General features: G+C 34.0%; 1 protein-coding gene across 2 annotated transcripts in view; it reads right to left on the reverse strand.

Annotated features, from left to right (window-relative positions):
• Window positions 1–7,556: 7,556 nt before the first annotated feature.
• Window positions 7,557–14,505, reverse strand: part of LOC150092414 (golgin subfamily A member 2-like) — a 380,033-nt gene continuing 373,084 nt past the window's right edge. For both annotated transcript variants that reach the window (XM_090415174.1, XM_090415173.1), the window contains exon 23: window positions 7,557–8,679. In XM_090415174.1, the coding sequence (XP_090271300.1) occupies window positions 8,468–8,679 (212 nt within the window). In that variant the 3' untranslated portion in view covers window positions 7,557–8,467. The remainder of the gene's footprint in view (window positions 8,680–14,505) is intronic.

A 14,505-nucleotide genomic window follows, 5' to 3' on the forward strand; every position in this document is an offset into this window, starting at 1 on the left:
ATTGCTAACTTTTACATGGAATATTTTGAGCAACTTGCCCTAGATTCCTCCCCTCTAAAACCCAAAGTCTGGCTTAGATACATTGACGATGTTTTCGCGATCTGGTCCCATGGCCGCCAGACATTAGACACATTCCTTAGCCACCTAAATAAACAACACAAACGCATACAGTTCACAATTGAAATTGAAAAACACAACACACTTCCGTTTCTAGATACACTGGTCACACGTCTTCCCTCGGGCATCTTTCCTTCACTGTTTACCAAAAACCGACACATACAGGACAATATATACACACAAACTCCTACCACCACCCAACACAAAAACTAGGTGTCATCAACACACTAAAAAACAGAGCTCAGGCGATTTGTTCCAGTGAACAGGCACTGAAAGACGAATTTAAAATTATCAGTAATAACTTACAAAAAAATGGATACAGCCAAAACACTATAAACAAAATTCTCTACAAAACCACAATAAAAAACAAAGACAAACCAGACTACAGTAAAACCATAACCATTCCCTACATTAAAGGAATATCAGACAAAATAAACAGAGTACTACAAAAGTACAACCTCAAAGCCACCTATAAACCTCCTGCAAAATTAAAAAGCTTACTCAACTCATCCAAAGACCCACTCCCTCCACTAGCTCAACCTGGAGTATACCGGATTTATTGTACTTGCAACATACCATATGTAGGAGAAACAGGACGCACTATTCCTATTAGACAAAAAGAACAAACGACACGTTAAATATAATAATTATGGTGAAGCTGGCCTTTCTGATCATGCCCTGAATACCTTACACAGAATTGACTGGAAAACCACCAGCTGTCTACATCACACTAGAACATGGTATGAACGGAAATTCAAGGAAGCCAGTGAGATTATCAGCAACCACCCCAATCTGAACAACAATGATGGTTTAAAAATCCCAAACATATGGAGGGTATATATTCGACCTTCCTCACCAAGAACAACTATAAACAGGACTGTAGAAAATCCAGTATTGTAAATCAAAAATAAGAATTGTAATACTAAAAATAGGACACCAATTGTTTCTGAAAGAAAACCATCTAAAAGAATGTTTATTCCTGTCATTGTAAAAATAGAATTTAGCTTGATGTAAAAATTTATTTTTTATTTTATTTTATTTTTTTTCCACCAGAGGTCATGCCAGTAGAATAACGTGATCAAATCATTGTTTCTCTAGCTTACAGCTAACGATGTAACTCAGCTTGTCCTGTATATTTATGTATGCTCCAGATGATGATTTTGATGTGAAGATCGAAAAGTCAGGATAATAAAAAAAGTTTTTTTAACACGGTTGTAAATTCCATAAAATTTTAAAATGACTGTAAAGACTACGTTACTCCATTGGGATCTTGTCCAATTTTTATGGATACACCACTGAAATAATGCCCTACAACGAGTGGATAAAGGGATCCAGACTACGGACCTTCAGCATATAGGCCTACTTGTCAGAGACATCTTGCCACAGTTTGTTTATATTTATATATCTGCGTACTTGTGCTTAAATAGAGCTGACTTGCAATGGTGCATCAATTATGTTTTAATGTTATAACCAAAAATCTGTCTTCATGCTCTGTGGTAGAGTGAGGGCAACCTATTAGCAAACATCTGAAACACATTTCATTAGTTTGAAATGCTTCCCAGAGCCTGGACGCAATGCTATGCAAGATTCCAAACTCTTGCAATATTAGTAATTCTGCAGCCTTTGAAATCATCTATATGATGTCTTGGAGACATTACAAGACATCCAAGTTTGCAACTTCATTCCTTCACGAAAAGAGCTTCCTTCAAACTTAGTGCATCCTTTTGCCTTTTATCCTGTTGAGTGCTATCATGACTTTTGCATGTGTAATTGCTTTATACTCAAAATCGTCAATTACACAAATTGCCACAAGCTATTTTGTCTGAATTTGCAGTTGTAATCTTTAGAAATAGTGTTCATCCTTAGGTTTTGGACACCAGTGCATTTAAGTCACATTGTATATGTGACAATTTTGTAATGATTTCTAGAAGTCTGTTGGTCCTGATGTGATGCTAGCTAAAATTATCAAAGGTGTTTTAGTTCCAAAACTGTCTAAATTAAAAATGTTTATGAAATAAAAAACACCATTTCTTGAGAAGCAACACAAAAGCAAGATTACGATAGTTACGTATCAAAGGATTACAAAAATAATTTCTTATGAAACTGAGACTCTTAGTTACAAGAGGGGAGTCCACAAGAGTCAGCTTAATAAATTTTAAACTATATCATTACATCAGACAATAGTCAAAAGCTAAAGACATACTGTGCCATATAACTAGGGATCTTCAGAATGAGTACAAGCACTGCTCTTATGTTGATATTTTTATCATTTGGTAAAAACACACTGTTCAAATTCTACAATATTTCTTCAAACCAACTTTTCATCTTCATGTATTAAGTTTACTTTAAAAAAAGCTAATATGACAAGAGTACTATTTTTTTTTATTTATTATTATTTTTTTTTGTGCGCTCGTATCTAAAATGAAAATGATGCTTCCTTCTCTATTTCTGTATGTGTATGAAAAACCCATGTTCTCTAGATGCTAGTACATCAACCATCTGCACTTCAACCTTTCTAAAAAATACAGAATATTCAAAATTCTATTAACAAGAGCTCACAACATCAGTTCCGTGAAACACTTGTCTAGCAAGAAATATCAAACAAACTACGTTGAAAAAGCCTATAATCTAAACTGGGAAAAAAAAAAAACTGATGTTTTATCTCCTCCTCAGTAAAATGCATCAAGTGAATCTCAGTCACAATGATTTCTATCCTTGCTTTCTATTCCCAAAGTTTGGAAAATGAGTTTGTGAATACTTGAAAATGTTTTCAGTCCCATAGTCATGATAGTGGTTAACATTGCAGTTATGATCAGTTCAAAATTTCCTATTGTTCTTTTAATTCTTACAATAATATTGCTTTGTTGATACAAAGTTTAACTTATAACCAAGTGGGAAAAAACTTGCAATATCTAGGTGTTTGAAACTTGCCAAGAAATCATATTCTTGTTTTAGCCTTTATCCAAGCATAAGCAAACGAAGTTTGCACATAAAATACATTCACTACTAGGCTACTTGTATACAGAGGCTAATGAATTTGCATTAATTGTCTTTGTATCTCATAATGCAAAGCACACACACCCTTTCAAATGTGTACAATGCATTGGATTATGGAAAAGGCCATTACCCATACAGGTTTCCACCTTTATTGATGTCTCATCAGTGGGAGCAAGACCAAGAAGAGATACTAAGGTTAAATTAATGCAGAAGTCATGTATTTCCCAAATACAAGTAGCCAAAAGGGGGGTGTGCATGCACGCTTCACATTATGGGATATAAGGTGGGTGGAACAATAGCTTAGACATCAACTCTCACCAGTCAACTAAGCGACACAGTGGAAGAAAAAGGGCCAAGAAAACAGTTTTGGCAATACATAAGGAAAATTCTTTTTGACGATGCAACTCAGGAATCATCTGACATTTACCAGTAGGTACATAACAATAAAACTTGGTTCACCTTTATTTATTACATGTATATATTGATGTTTGAATAAATTTAGATGTCATAAGATTTAATAGAAATAAATACATCACATAATTAAAATCGCATAAAAAAGTTCAATCAATCTTATATTTCATTTGTCCCTGAGACATCAAAGAAACAATATTAATAAATGAAAATAAATTCAGAACCAGCTGAAAAGGCTGCACAGTTGCAAGTGGAACATTGAACACTAAGTTACTTCAAAATGCAGTTGCATTTCAGAAGAAAAATATGAAATCAGTATCTTGGCTTGCATCATTTTAGATGCTATATTAGAAGAAAGAGCTTTAGGAAAATAAAGAATTTCTGGCATCATCATCATTGTATTTAGATTATAGATTAAACGTTTTGTTATCGAAAAAGCAAAAAGAAGATGCTATTGATCATCTGACACCACTTCACAAAAAAGATACATGCAGCTGATGCTAATTGCAAGCATGAAAACTAAGTAGACATAATGGACTTGCACAGCAACTGAAATTCACACCTACACCCTGTCCAAAAAGAAACCGAACTTTTCGAAAATAGAAACTAGTTCTGCCACCTATTGTATCTTTTTGTTGTTGAAAGCGGTAACCTTCATTAGTGTTGTGTCAACTGTTTATGACATTTGTTTCATTAGAAGCAGTTATAGTGCCAAGAGTGACGGTGTTCATGTTAGAGATTTAATGGAATATTAGTGACAGTGTGTTTTAACGAATGGTCGAAAAATGAGTTTCAAACAGAGAGCTACGATCGAGTTTTGTGTTAAACTTAGTAAAAGGTTTACCGAAATGCTTCAAAAAATATACGGTGATGAATGCTTATCCTATACTCAAGTTTATGAGTGGTTTAAGCAATTTCAAAGTGATCATGAGACGATTGATGATGAAAAGCTGGGCAATCCAAAAACTGGACTGAGCGAAGTTAACATCCAAAAAGTGCATGATTTTATCAAAGAAAACCCGAAATTGTCTGCGAGATTGATTGAAGATGAATTGGGGATTCCAAAATCAATTGTGCACAACATTTTGACCGAGAGTTTGGGCCTTCGTAAATTGAATTCGCAATTTGTTCCCCACAAGTTGACCAACAACCAAAAAAGTACCGAATTGAACACTGCAATGACCTCATTAAAACTGCTCGTAAGGACTCAAACTTCCCTGAAACAATCGTTACTGGTGATGAAACGTGGTGTTTTGAGTATGAGCCCGAAACAAAGTACCAGAGTGCTGACCACCAGAAGAGGGGCGTCCGAAAAAAAGTCGCTTGGAGAAGTAAAAAAAAAGTAAAGACAATGCTGATTTGTTTCTACAATGCCAAGGGCATTGTCCACAAAGAATTCGTTCCACCTGGCCAAACAGGCAATGGAGAGTTTATCTTGAAGTTTTGAAGTGATTGATAGTGAGAATTCGTTGCATACGGCATGAATATCGTGACGACCGACCATTCGTCAAAACACAGTCACTCTTGGCAACTAATGAAACAAATGTCATAAACAGTTGCCACAACACTAATAAAGGTTGCCACTTTCGACAACAAAAAGATACAACAGGTGGCACCACTATTTTCGAAAAATTCAGTTTCTTTTTGGGACAAAAAGACAAGTTCAGACAAAGATGATTTAGAGAGTTTATTTAGGGCTGCTGAAATGCAAGGAAAAATGAAAGCAGCAGAAAAGACCATAGCATCTATTGAATTGATTGTGTATGTTGTTCTTATCACACAAAAGAATGTAGAAAAGTGTTTTATTTGTTTACAATGATTTTAAATCCACAGATAATTCATTACCTAAAACCAGACAATATTTTAGATGTTTGCTCAACTTTTAATTTATATATATATATATATATATATATATATATATATATATATATAATAATGAGATGCGTTTGCGGTATGCTGAGGCAGTAAAGACAGCAAAGCAGAAGGCTTGGGAATCCTTTGGATAAAGATTAGACTCATCCTATGCAAATACAAACAAAGTATTCTGGTAGACCATCCACTGCCTTCGAGGGAGGAAATCGTGCACAGCAATGGGCAATTAAGGCCTTTGATGGTGCACTTTTAACAGATGGAGGGATTACTTTGAGAGCCTTCTTAACCAGGGTGGCCCAGCAGTTGTGGACATCCAAGAGGTACAGATCGGGGCAATGACTAGTCTCACAGCAGAAGAGGTCCATTTAGCAATAAAATCACTAAAATCGGGCAGGGCAATATTTGTTTAATAAATATATGGTTTTATATTTAATAATTTTATTTCTTTTAAATTTTAATAATCACTATCCCTAATCTCTACAAAACATTAATATTTTTTTTATTAAACATTAATTTGAGAAATTTAACTATTTATTTATATACATAAATTTCTCATGCAATTAAAGAAAATATAATTACACACCATTAATATACACCTTCTGAAAATGAGAGGAAAATTATTAATGAACTAAGAAGTTGATAATTTATGTCTCCAGGGGAGAAAAGGAAAAAAAAAAAATCTGTGGTTGATTTTTTTTTGTATATATTTGAATAAAGCTTATGGTGCTGCATATTTGAAGTGAGATCATCATGGTCATTCAAGGTTGACCACTGAAGAAAACTGACACAGTTTATTTCAGAAGTTGGTAAAGGAAAAGTTTGTTTTAGGTCTGATTAGCCCTATAAAAACTTCCATTACCAAATTCAAGGCTCATCCTTATCAAAGTCTTCAGCTGATTACTTTGCAAATAGGCAATATCAGTGCTGCCACAACAGTGCACTTGTTCGGGTTCTGAACCAGACACCTCATTGTCCAAAGTTTGCCACCTTAACCAGTATGCCATGAGGTTAATTCTGACCTGTTGGTGAAATAATGCAAGAGTTTACTGAAACAAAGTAAAGAAACCTAAAGTTATATCTATTTTAGACAAGAGTTATGTCTGGTTGAACTTTAATAAACATTTAGTAGCACAGTAGTTTTATTTCAGATGAGAGTGGAAAAACAACTGGTAATAGATAGATATCAAATACATACATAAATAAAAAAACAAATTATAAAAACTTGGAAAACCAATAAAGTACAACCTCAAATAATAATAATAAAAACTTGAACTAGAAAACAAAACTGAAATCAATATTTCTAAAATCCTTGAACTTGAATTGAAACTCAAATCATTATTTTTTTTTCACTTTCCCATCCATGATCAGAAGTAATCAATAGAGAAGATGTGGGGGAGGAAGGGAGAGAAATGACTTGCTAAGGATTATGGGAATTAAAAAAAAGTATAGTTTCTAATGTTGCAGATTCTGAATATAGAAACATGCACTCCGTGTAACATCTCATTTGTATTGGTTAGGCCATGCTTCACTTTACCTAAAAAAGAGATTCTATTAAGCAGTTTGGCTTTTTTTTCCAGGTTGGTCTAAATTAATCTTACAGGTTATGGCAAGGCTATTTTCTCCCAGAAACTGGGATTGTTCCTGCTGCAAAGCATCTTGCAAACATATTCATTTACATAATAAAAGAACGTACACCAAATGACAATCCCAAAATATAAGCAGGTCCTGAGACTGTAAAACCAAATAATTGTGCAGCTTATTCATATGGGATGGAGTGCCATGCCCCCTTTTTTTTTATTAAACCATATATTTGGCCCCCCACTTCCCATTAAGAATTTTATTTCTTTTAAATATTTATAATCATTATCTCTAATCTCTACAAAACATTGTTAATATTAATATTAATTTTTTTTACAGACAATCTACATGGAAAATAATTCAGTGAAGATGAGTACCCCATAGCTTGCTATTAAATTAATATGCATCGGTAATGAGTATGCTGTAACATCATAAGTACTTGTTATACCAGTACTTTTCCATAAATCTGAATTCATACTAACATTTGTTTAAGAAAAGCATAATTTATAATTCTGGAGTGTTCTTTTAATTAAAAATGAAATCTATGTAAAGAATTTTGAGAGAGAGAGACTGCATATATCAAGACCTCAAAAATATGAAAAGTTCATTTATTAATCTTAAATTAGTTTCACAAAATATTAACTTTTACACCAAACTATATATCATCATTTCTAATATAGTCTGAAGAACAACTTTCAATTGAAAAATCTTTTGTTAAAAATGACTACTGCTCTTAGAATACTAAATTCATATAATTTCCCTTTTCTATTATATACATAAATACATATTACTCCTGCATTCTCTTATGCAAAGTCCTATTTATACAGCTTTTGCAAATCTGATGCTAATATAATTCACTATGTCTTTGCAAAATAATTCCTTCTTCCAGCACCTATATGTTGTGTAATGATAAAATATCTTAAGAGCTGCAAGCTCACGAATAAAGTAATTAAAAAAATATATAATTGCACATTAAGATATATAGAAAGTGACATTTCAAATTAAATTTATTAACAGCAGCTGAAAAAGCACATAAAAAAAACAAACTATTATACAATTTAATGAATGTTTACAGGAATTATTTTTTTGTTTCAAAATGTAGCTATACAACGTGGTAAACAGTGAAAACTTTCAAATTTAGCTTTATACCTTTAAAAACATTAAAAAAACTATATATATATATTTAACATTTCCAGTGTTTTCTCTTCACCAAACAATAACATTTCTTTGAAAAGTAACTGGCTGCTACTACTACTACTCAACCAGGTATCATGCCCATGTTGCAATAGTGTATATACCCTTGTGCCTAAGAAGAGTCCATAGAAGAAAATATCACAGGAAAAGGCATTAGGCTTTTATTCATGACTGGAATAATCCCTCTAGTGTTTATGGTCTGAACAGACTGATGGAAGAGCAACCAGCAGGTCTACATTCCCTTGATTTGCATAGGATTCACCGCCACTCCTTAAAGAAAAAGAAACCTTCATTTTGATCAAACAGTTAATAATCTACCAGAACACAAAGGACAGGGATGGAAGTTATCTGGAATAGATTTTTCTATGAGATTTGAAGTGCCAATTTCTGTCAGAAGTTCCATTATCTTTTGGGCAGTATTCTGGTCAGTAGATAATGAATGTTCATCAGAAGCAGAAATACACTCTTTGATTTCTGTATGATTAGCTGAACTGGGAATTTCAGGAACATCTTTAAAAAAAAATATATATATATATATAAACAACATACAACATTTAATAACAAAATGCAATTATTATATCTGTTTAATGCTACTTATAGCTGTATCATATTGAGATATCACCACATACTAAATGAGCAAATAATTTAGCATATATTATTTGCATTCAGCAGGAAAGCATAGACTTTCTTGCTGATGTCATAACTTTCATGAAAAAATTTCTCAACCCAGTTGCAAATTGCTGCATTTGACAAATACTTTTCATGATAAACACGATTCAACTCTTTATGAATGTCCTTTGCAAAAGTCCTTTTGCCCACAAAAAATGCACAACAGCACACTCCTTGAGCATGATCACCATCTAAAATGGTGATCATATTTCAATTCATTTGTTTTGCTTGTAATCTCTCATACAATTTTAAAAGGAGTTTTATAATCTTAACTATGATGAAATACGAATTTCAGTTTCAAGTTGTACCACCATTTATTACAAAAGAATGTACCTGACAGAAATAGTAATATTGCCTGCATGTAGTACACTTTCATGATATCAAGTGATTATCTAACCAAGACTTTAATAATTTGCTTGATTAAAAGATTAATCAATGAGATTATTAATCTTGCTGAAACTTTTTTTTATAAAAATTAATGTTAGCGAGACAAAGTGCAAAAGGGTAAAGTGAAAGAGTTCGTTTTGAACAAGTGCTTTGAAAGAAAAGTATGGTAAGTGAGAGGACATGAAATAGTCACTGAAAGTAGAAAAGGAAAAGAATGAGAGAGTTAAGATAGTAAATTTGTTGTTGCGGTATGATAGAAATGAGCTGAGAAGTAGAAACCATAATAGCAAATGAATTGATGAGTAGGTTATGCAGGAGGAATGATGTGGAATTTGTGGATGTGTGGGAGTGAGTTTGATGGATTTGTAAAAAAAGGACTTGTAAAAAAAAGGATGGTTTGGATCTGAATAGATTTAATATTCAGAGTCTGGAAAAAAAGTGTTGCTGAATGAAGTGAAAGTGGATGTGCAAAATCAGGGAAACCAGAGCTTTAAGGGGGTGGGAGAGCTATTGAGTGGGTACAGAGATGACAGTGAGGCAGTTGAGTGTAAAAATGCCTAATTTAGTTCCACAGGTAACAAATTGGAATGGGATAGTTAGTATAAAGCATCAAGAAAGTGGTGGGCCTCGTGGGATTTTGCACTTTATCTACATCTGCCAGGAGCATTCAGAACAAGGAGTTTTTGGCATTGATTAGTTTATCCTGGACAAAAGTTATTGGTATTAGTGAGACATGGCTGACAGAAGATGATATACTTAGTGGGATAGAATGTGATGGGTACAGTGTATTCGGGGAGGATATAAAAGAATGAGGGAAGAAATATTATTGATGATAGCCAATGAACTGCAAACAGAGAGTAGAAGTTCAACTGTAGGCCAGGGAAAACAGCACATTTGAGGCCATTTGATACAAAATATACAGTTGGATGCTTCTATAGATCAGGGGATGTAAAGAATGATGGGGATAGTGTACATCAATAAATAAGCTCAATGAGTGGAGATGGATGATTATTATGCAGGACTGTACTGTTAATTTCGACTATGGGAACATAGATTGGAAGGAGAAGACAAAAGTATACAAGGGAGGAAGGAAATGAAATTTATACAGTTACTAAGGAATAATTACCGAGGCAGCAGCATGTGATGGAATGAACTACAGGTATGAGAGTGCTAGAACAGCATCGGAGAATTTGTCTATAACCAATAACCAATATGACCACATAGAAACCAAGTGGTGAGAGTAAACATATGGTCTTGACCTGGGAGGTGGCTAAATGCGTGGAATTTTAAATTAAGAGGGTGGGATATATGGAATTACAGGATTGGTAAGTATGACAAACTTAGGGGATTGCTTGCATTAGCTGGCATGTGAAACTTCAAGAGCTGAGTGTTGATAGTACATGGGAAGTGGTAAAGGAGTGTATGAGGGAAGTAATAGCAGACAGCAAGTGGTGAGAGTAAACATATGGTCTTGACCTGGGAGGTGGCTAAATGCGTGGAATTTTAAATTAAGAGGGTGGGATATATGGAATTACAGGATTGGTAAGTATGACAAACTTAGGGGATTGCTTGCATTAGCTGGCATGTGAAACTTCAAGAGCTGAGTGTTGATAGTACATGGGAAGTGGTAAAGGAGTGTATGAGGGAAGTAATAGCAGACAGCATACCCAGAGTCAGGAAAATAAATCAAGTGGGAGTTAAATGGATGAATACCATTAAGCTGGAGCTACAAAAAAAAAATAAATAAATAAAAATTTATAGAGGGAATTCAAGGAGAAAGGTGACCAGCAGGCCACGAGCAGTACAAAGCACAGCCAGAAGGTTAACCAATGTGATAAGAAAGGCAAAAGCAGAGTATGAAAAGAAATTAACAGTACAGGCCAAAGATAATCCCAAAGAGTTCTTTGGGTATGTTGCAAGTAAAAGGAAGAATGTTTATAGCAGAATGATTTTAATGAATGCTGATGGTAGGTAACTGAATCAGGTGAAATAGTAATTCTACTAAGTGAATACTTTGCAAGAATATCATCATGCAAGTGGAGACATCGCAGTAACAAGAGGCAATGACTTATATGGAAGCTGAAGTAAATAAACTGGAGGTGCACAGCATATTACAAAACCTTCATGTGAATACAGCTATGCAATTAGAGGGTATACCAGCCTAATTTTTATGAGAAGATCTAGGAAACTGGCAGTACCTTTGACCTCATTGTTTAGTCTAAGTCTCAGCTCTGGTTTAGTCCCAAGATAGTGAAAAATATAGTCTGGCCACAGTTGAGAGAACTGTAGCTGGCAGTGTGCCAAGAAGAGTCAATTCATGTTGAAGAGCAGAAAAGAATAAGGGATGTATGAATGTCACGTGCTTTATACATGAAATGTTCCAACTGTTATACAATCAAAATGAACAAAAACTAGAATGTTCATAAAAGAAAACTCATCTCATGAAACGGATTGATTATCTTATTATTGGAATGGATTTGCCTTCTGCCATGTGTAAAAGTGTCAAGAGTTCTCTCATCTGTGGTTGAACTATAGTTCCATTGCATAAAGAAGGACCCACGACTGATGTAGCAAATTACAGAATGATCAGCATATCAGGAGTTGTAGTTAAGGTACTGGAGGAGAAATCTTGATTTTCTCAACTTTTCTATTAGATCTTCATCTTCCTTGGATATTTCAAATGTTCATGATTGGCTTCCATTTCCAAACTTAAATAGTGATCTCAACTGTTTAGATACATGAATATAAAAGAATTATAATCATTTTTCAAATACTTTTGACCTCTTCTTCATCAATGACTATCCCAGCGTACTGATGATGTTATGCATTATTTAGGCAATTCAGATCACCACTTTGTGTTGACTGTTCTCCAGTGGAAAGCATTCACACAAGTTTTGACTTTGTGTTATTTTGCATTATAAGATTTTGGTTTTGGATTTATCTAAGCTTTGGTTTTTCAAAGAAGTGTGCCAGGGTTGTTCAAGAAAAGCAGCAAGCATAGCACATAATAATAACAATAGCCAAACAGTTGTAAATAAATTATGAATATATCCATTATTCATAAAATGATTTTCAAAGAACGGAATGAACGAAACTTACTAGCATGCCTGAATGGCTAGTAAGACAGTTGATTTCTTCTTCCTTGCTAAAGCTATTTTGTCTGTAACTTTTTCCTACCCCTGCTTCTACTGCCTTTGCATTCTGATGATTCTATTGTATTACTGCCTAGCTGGATTCCTGCAGTGATCTTGATAAATGTCCTGCTACCATTCTAAACTCACAAACATTCAATGCCTGACTTCTCCAGAAATAGATAAGAATTCTAAGAATTCTGTTTCATTACGAATACAAATATACTTGTCCTGACTGTATTCCTCAAATTGTTCAGCTCTATGCTACAGATTAGTGTTTTGTGTTTCTTTTGATATGCTCGTATTCCACTGGCAGTGACTAACAATCAACTTGTACAGTACAAGCTGGAAATCTCTCAACTAATAAACAATTGCCAGTATGGATTCCACCATTGATGATCAATAGATCTTGCTTATACACTGAATACTATCTCTCTCTCTCTATTGTAATTCATGGGCCAAGGTGTTACTGCTGCCTTGAAGGCAGCAGTAACATACAGTAGCAAAGAAATTAATCTGAACACTCGCATTTTAAAGAAAAATTTTAATTTCTCAAGAAAATAAGTACAAAAATTAAACTCCAACTTTACCCAATAATTTATATGTGTTCCTCTGTTTCTAATACATTCACATTCATTAATTCGCTTAGACTTGTACTCTACCTATGTAGGTGCATTTTTCTTATTTCTGCATCTCAAAACCATACTTTTATAATGGATTGTATTAAGTTATCCTTTGTATCACAATTTAATTTTCTAAGTCTCTTTTTCACTATGGCCCCCAAATTTTTATATTGGGTTAATGTCAGGAGAGTTACCTGACCACTAAAGAAATTGGATGTTGTGATTTTTGAGAAACTCTTTAAAACTTTACCTTTTTAACGTGTGGCATGGAGCAAGATCCTGTTGGAAGATAATGTTAAATTGTAATATCTATTGTTAAATTGTAATTCTAATCTTATTATACATTAATTTACTGTTTCTTGAATCTATCTTTTTGCTTACTTAAAACCTTATACAATCAAAATCCTACTGGCTGCTCTATTGTTATGTCGCTGCTTTCTCTATATTATGTCTTGTTCTATCGTAATTCTACCTCTATAATAACTCTCCTTCTAATCTACTGTCGTGCCCTTAAGATATTAATTCAGATCTATCTCCTCTTCGAATATTGGCAAAATTTATATTTTGCTGCGCCAGCCAATATCCTATAACAGAAGAGACTCTTGTTCAGGGAAATATTTCTAAATTCTAAAGGGATACACACAGTTATTTTATCTCACGCTAGCGCTGTGCAGATTCAGTTAGCAGTCGTAGACCGAATCTCACTTAAGCAATTATATCTAAATTCCTTCCCGCCAAAAAGATTCAATTTCATAAGTGGTGGTTTGAATTCGTAATCAGGCATAAACTCAGGTATAAGGTACAAAACATGTTTATTGGAAAAACATAAAACATTTACAGCTATGTAAGTTAAAATACTCAATGGATCAAAATTCACTCTAAGTTAAGGGTTATACTAAATCACAATGAATCAGAGCAAGTTCGATCCTTCAATTATGAAAGGATAAGATTAGGTTTAAGCATAATACTACTACTATATAATTCCTTTCACAAGTTATTCACAGAACATGCATTGAACACTTTCATTAATACTCTATCAATAATTATCTTAATTCTAAATTTCGTTTAAGCAAGCCTAGCCATTCACAAATTACTGCCTATTAACAACTCTTCTTTGTTCCACAAGGGTCTAATTAATTCAGTCAAATTCTCACTAAAAGTTCTCTACTAGTGTCCTTTAAGTGTCCTTTAGTTACAATGCACACAAATTTCTTGTTCTTCTAAACAAATTTTAACATAGAACGAAAACTATTACATTACCGGATCTTTTCAGATTTCATGCCGCCATCTCATGTAGGTCTGGATTACCTTACTGCATATTCTTCGGCCATCTTTGCGCCTGGCGATGTATTACGCTTTTTCTTCTAATCGTTTCCGACTGTTGCATGCTATCTACCGCTCTGCAGGAAACTTTCTCCAATGGGACATTCTGCTAAGGCTCAATTCCACATAGGCCGCGGTATCGCGATCAAGCGGAGCTGCTTGAAAATCTTCAAGCATTCTTAAGAAAAGAATCTGCCGTCTGG

Source organism: Typopeltis vanoorti, chromosome 26, assembly GCF_054136105.1.
Source record: "Typopeltis vanoorti isolate ZY-2024b chromosome 26, IOZ_Tvanoo_1.0, whole genome shotgun sequence".
NCBI lineage: Eukaryota > Metazoa > Arthropoda > Arachnida > Uropygi > Thelyphonidae > Typopeltis > Typopeltis vanoorti.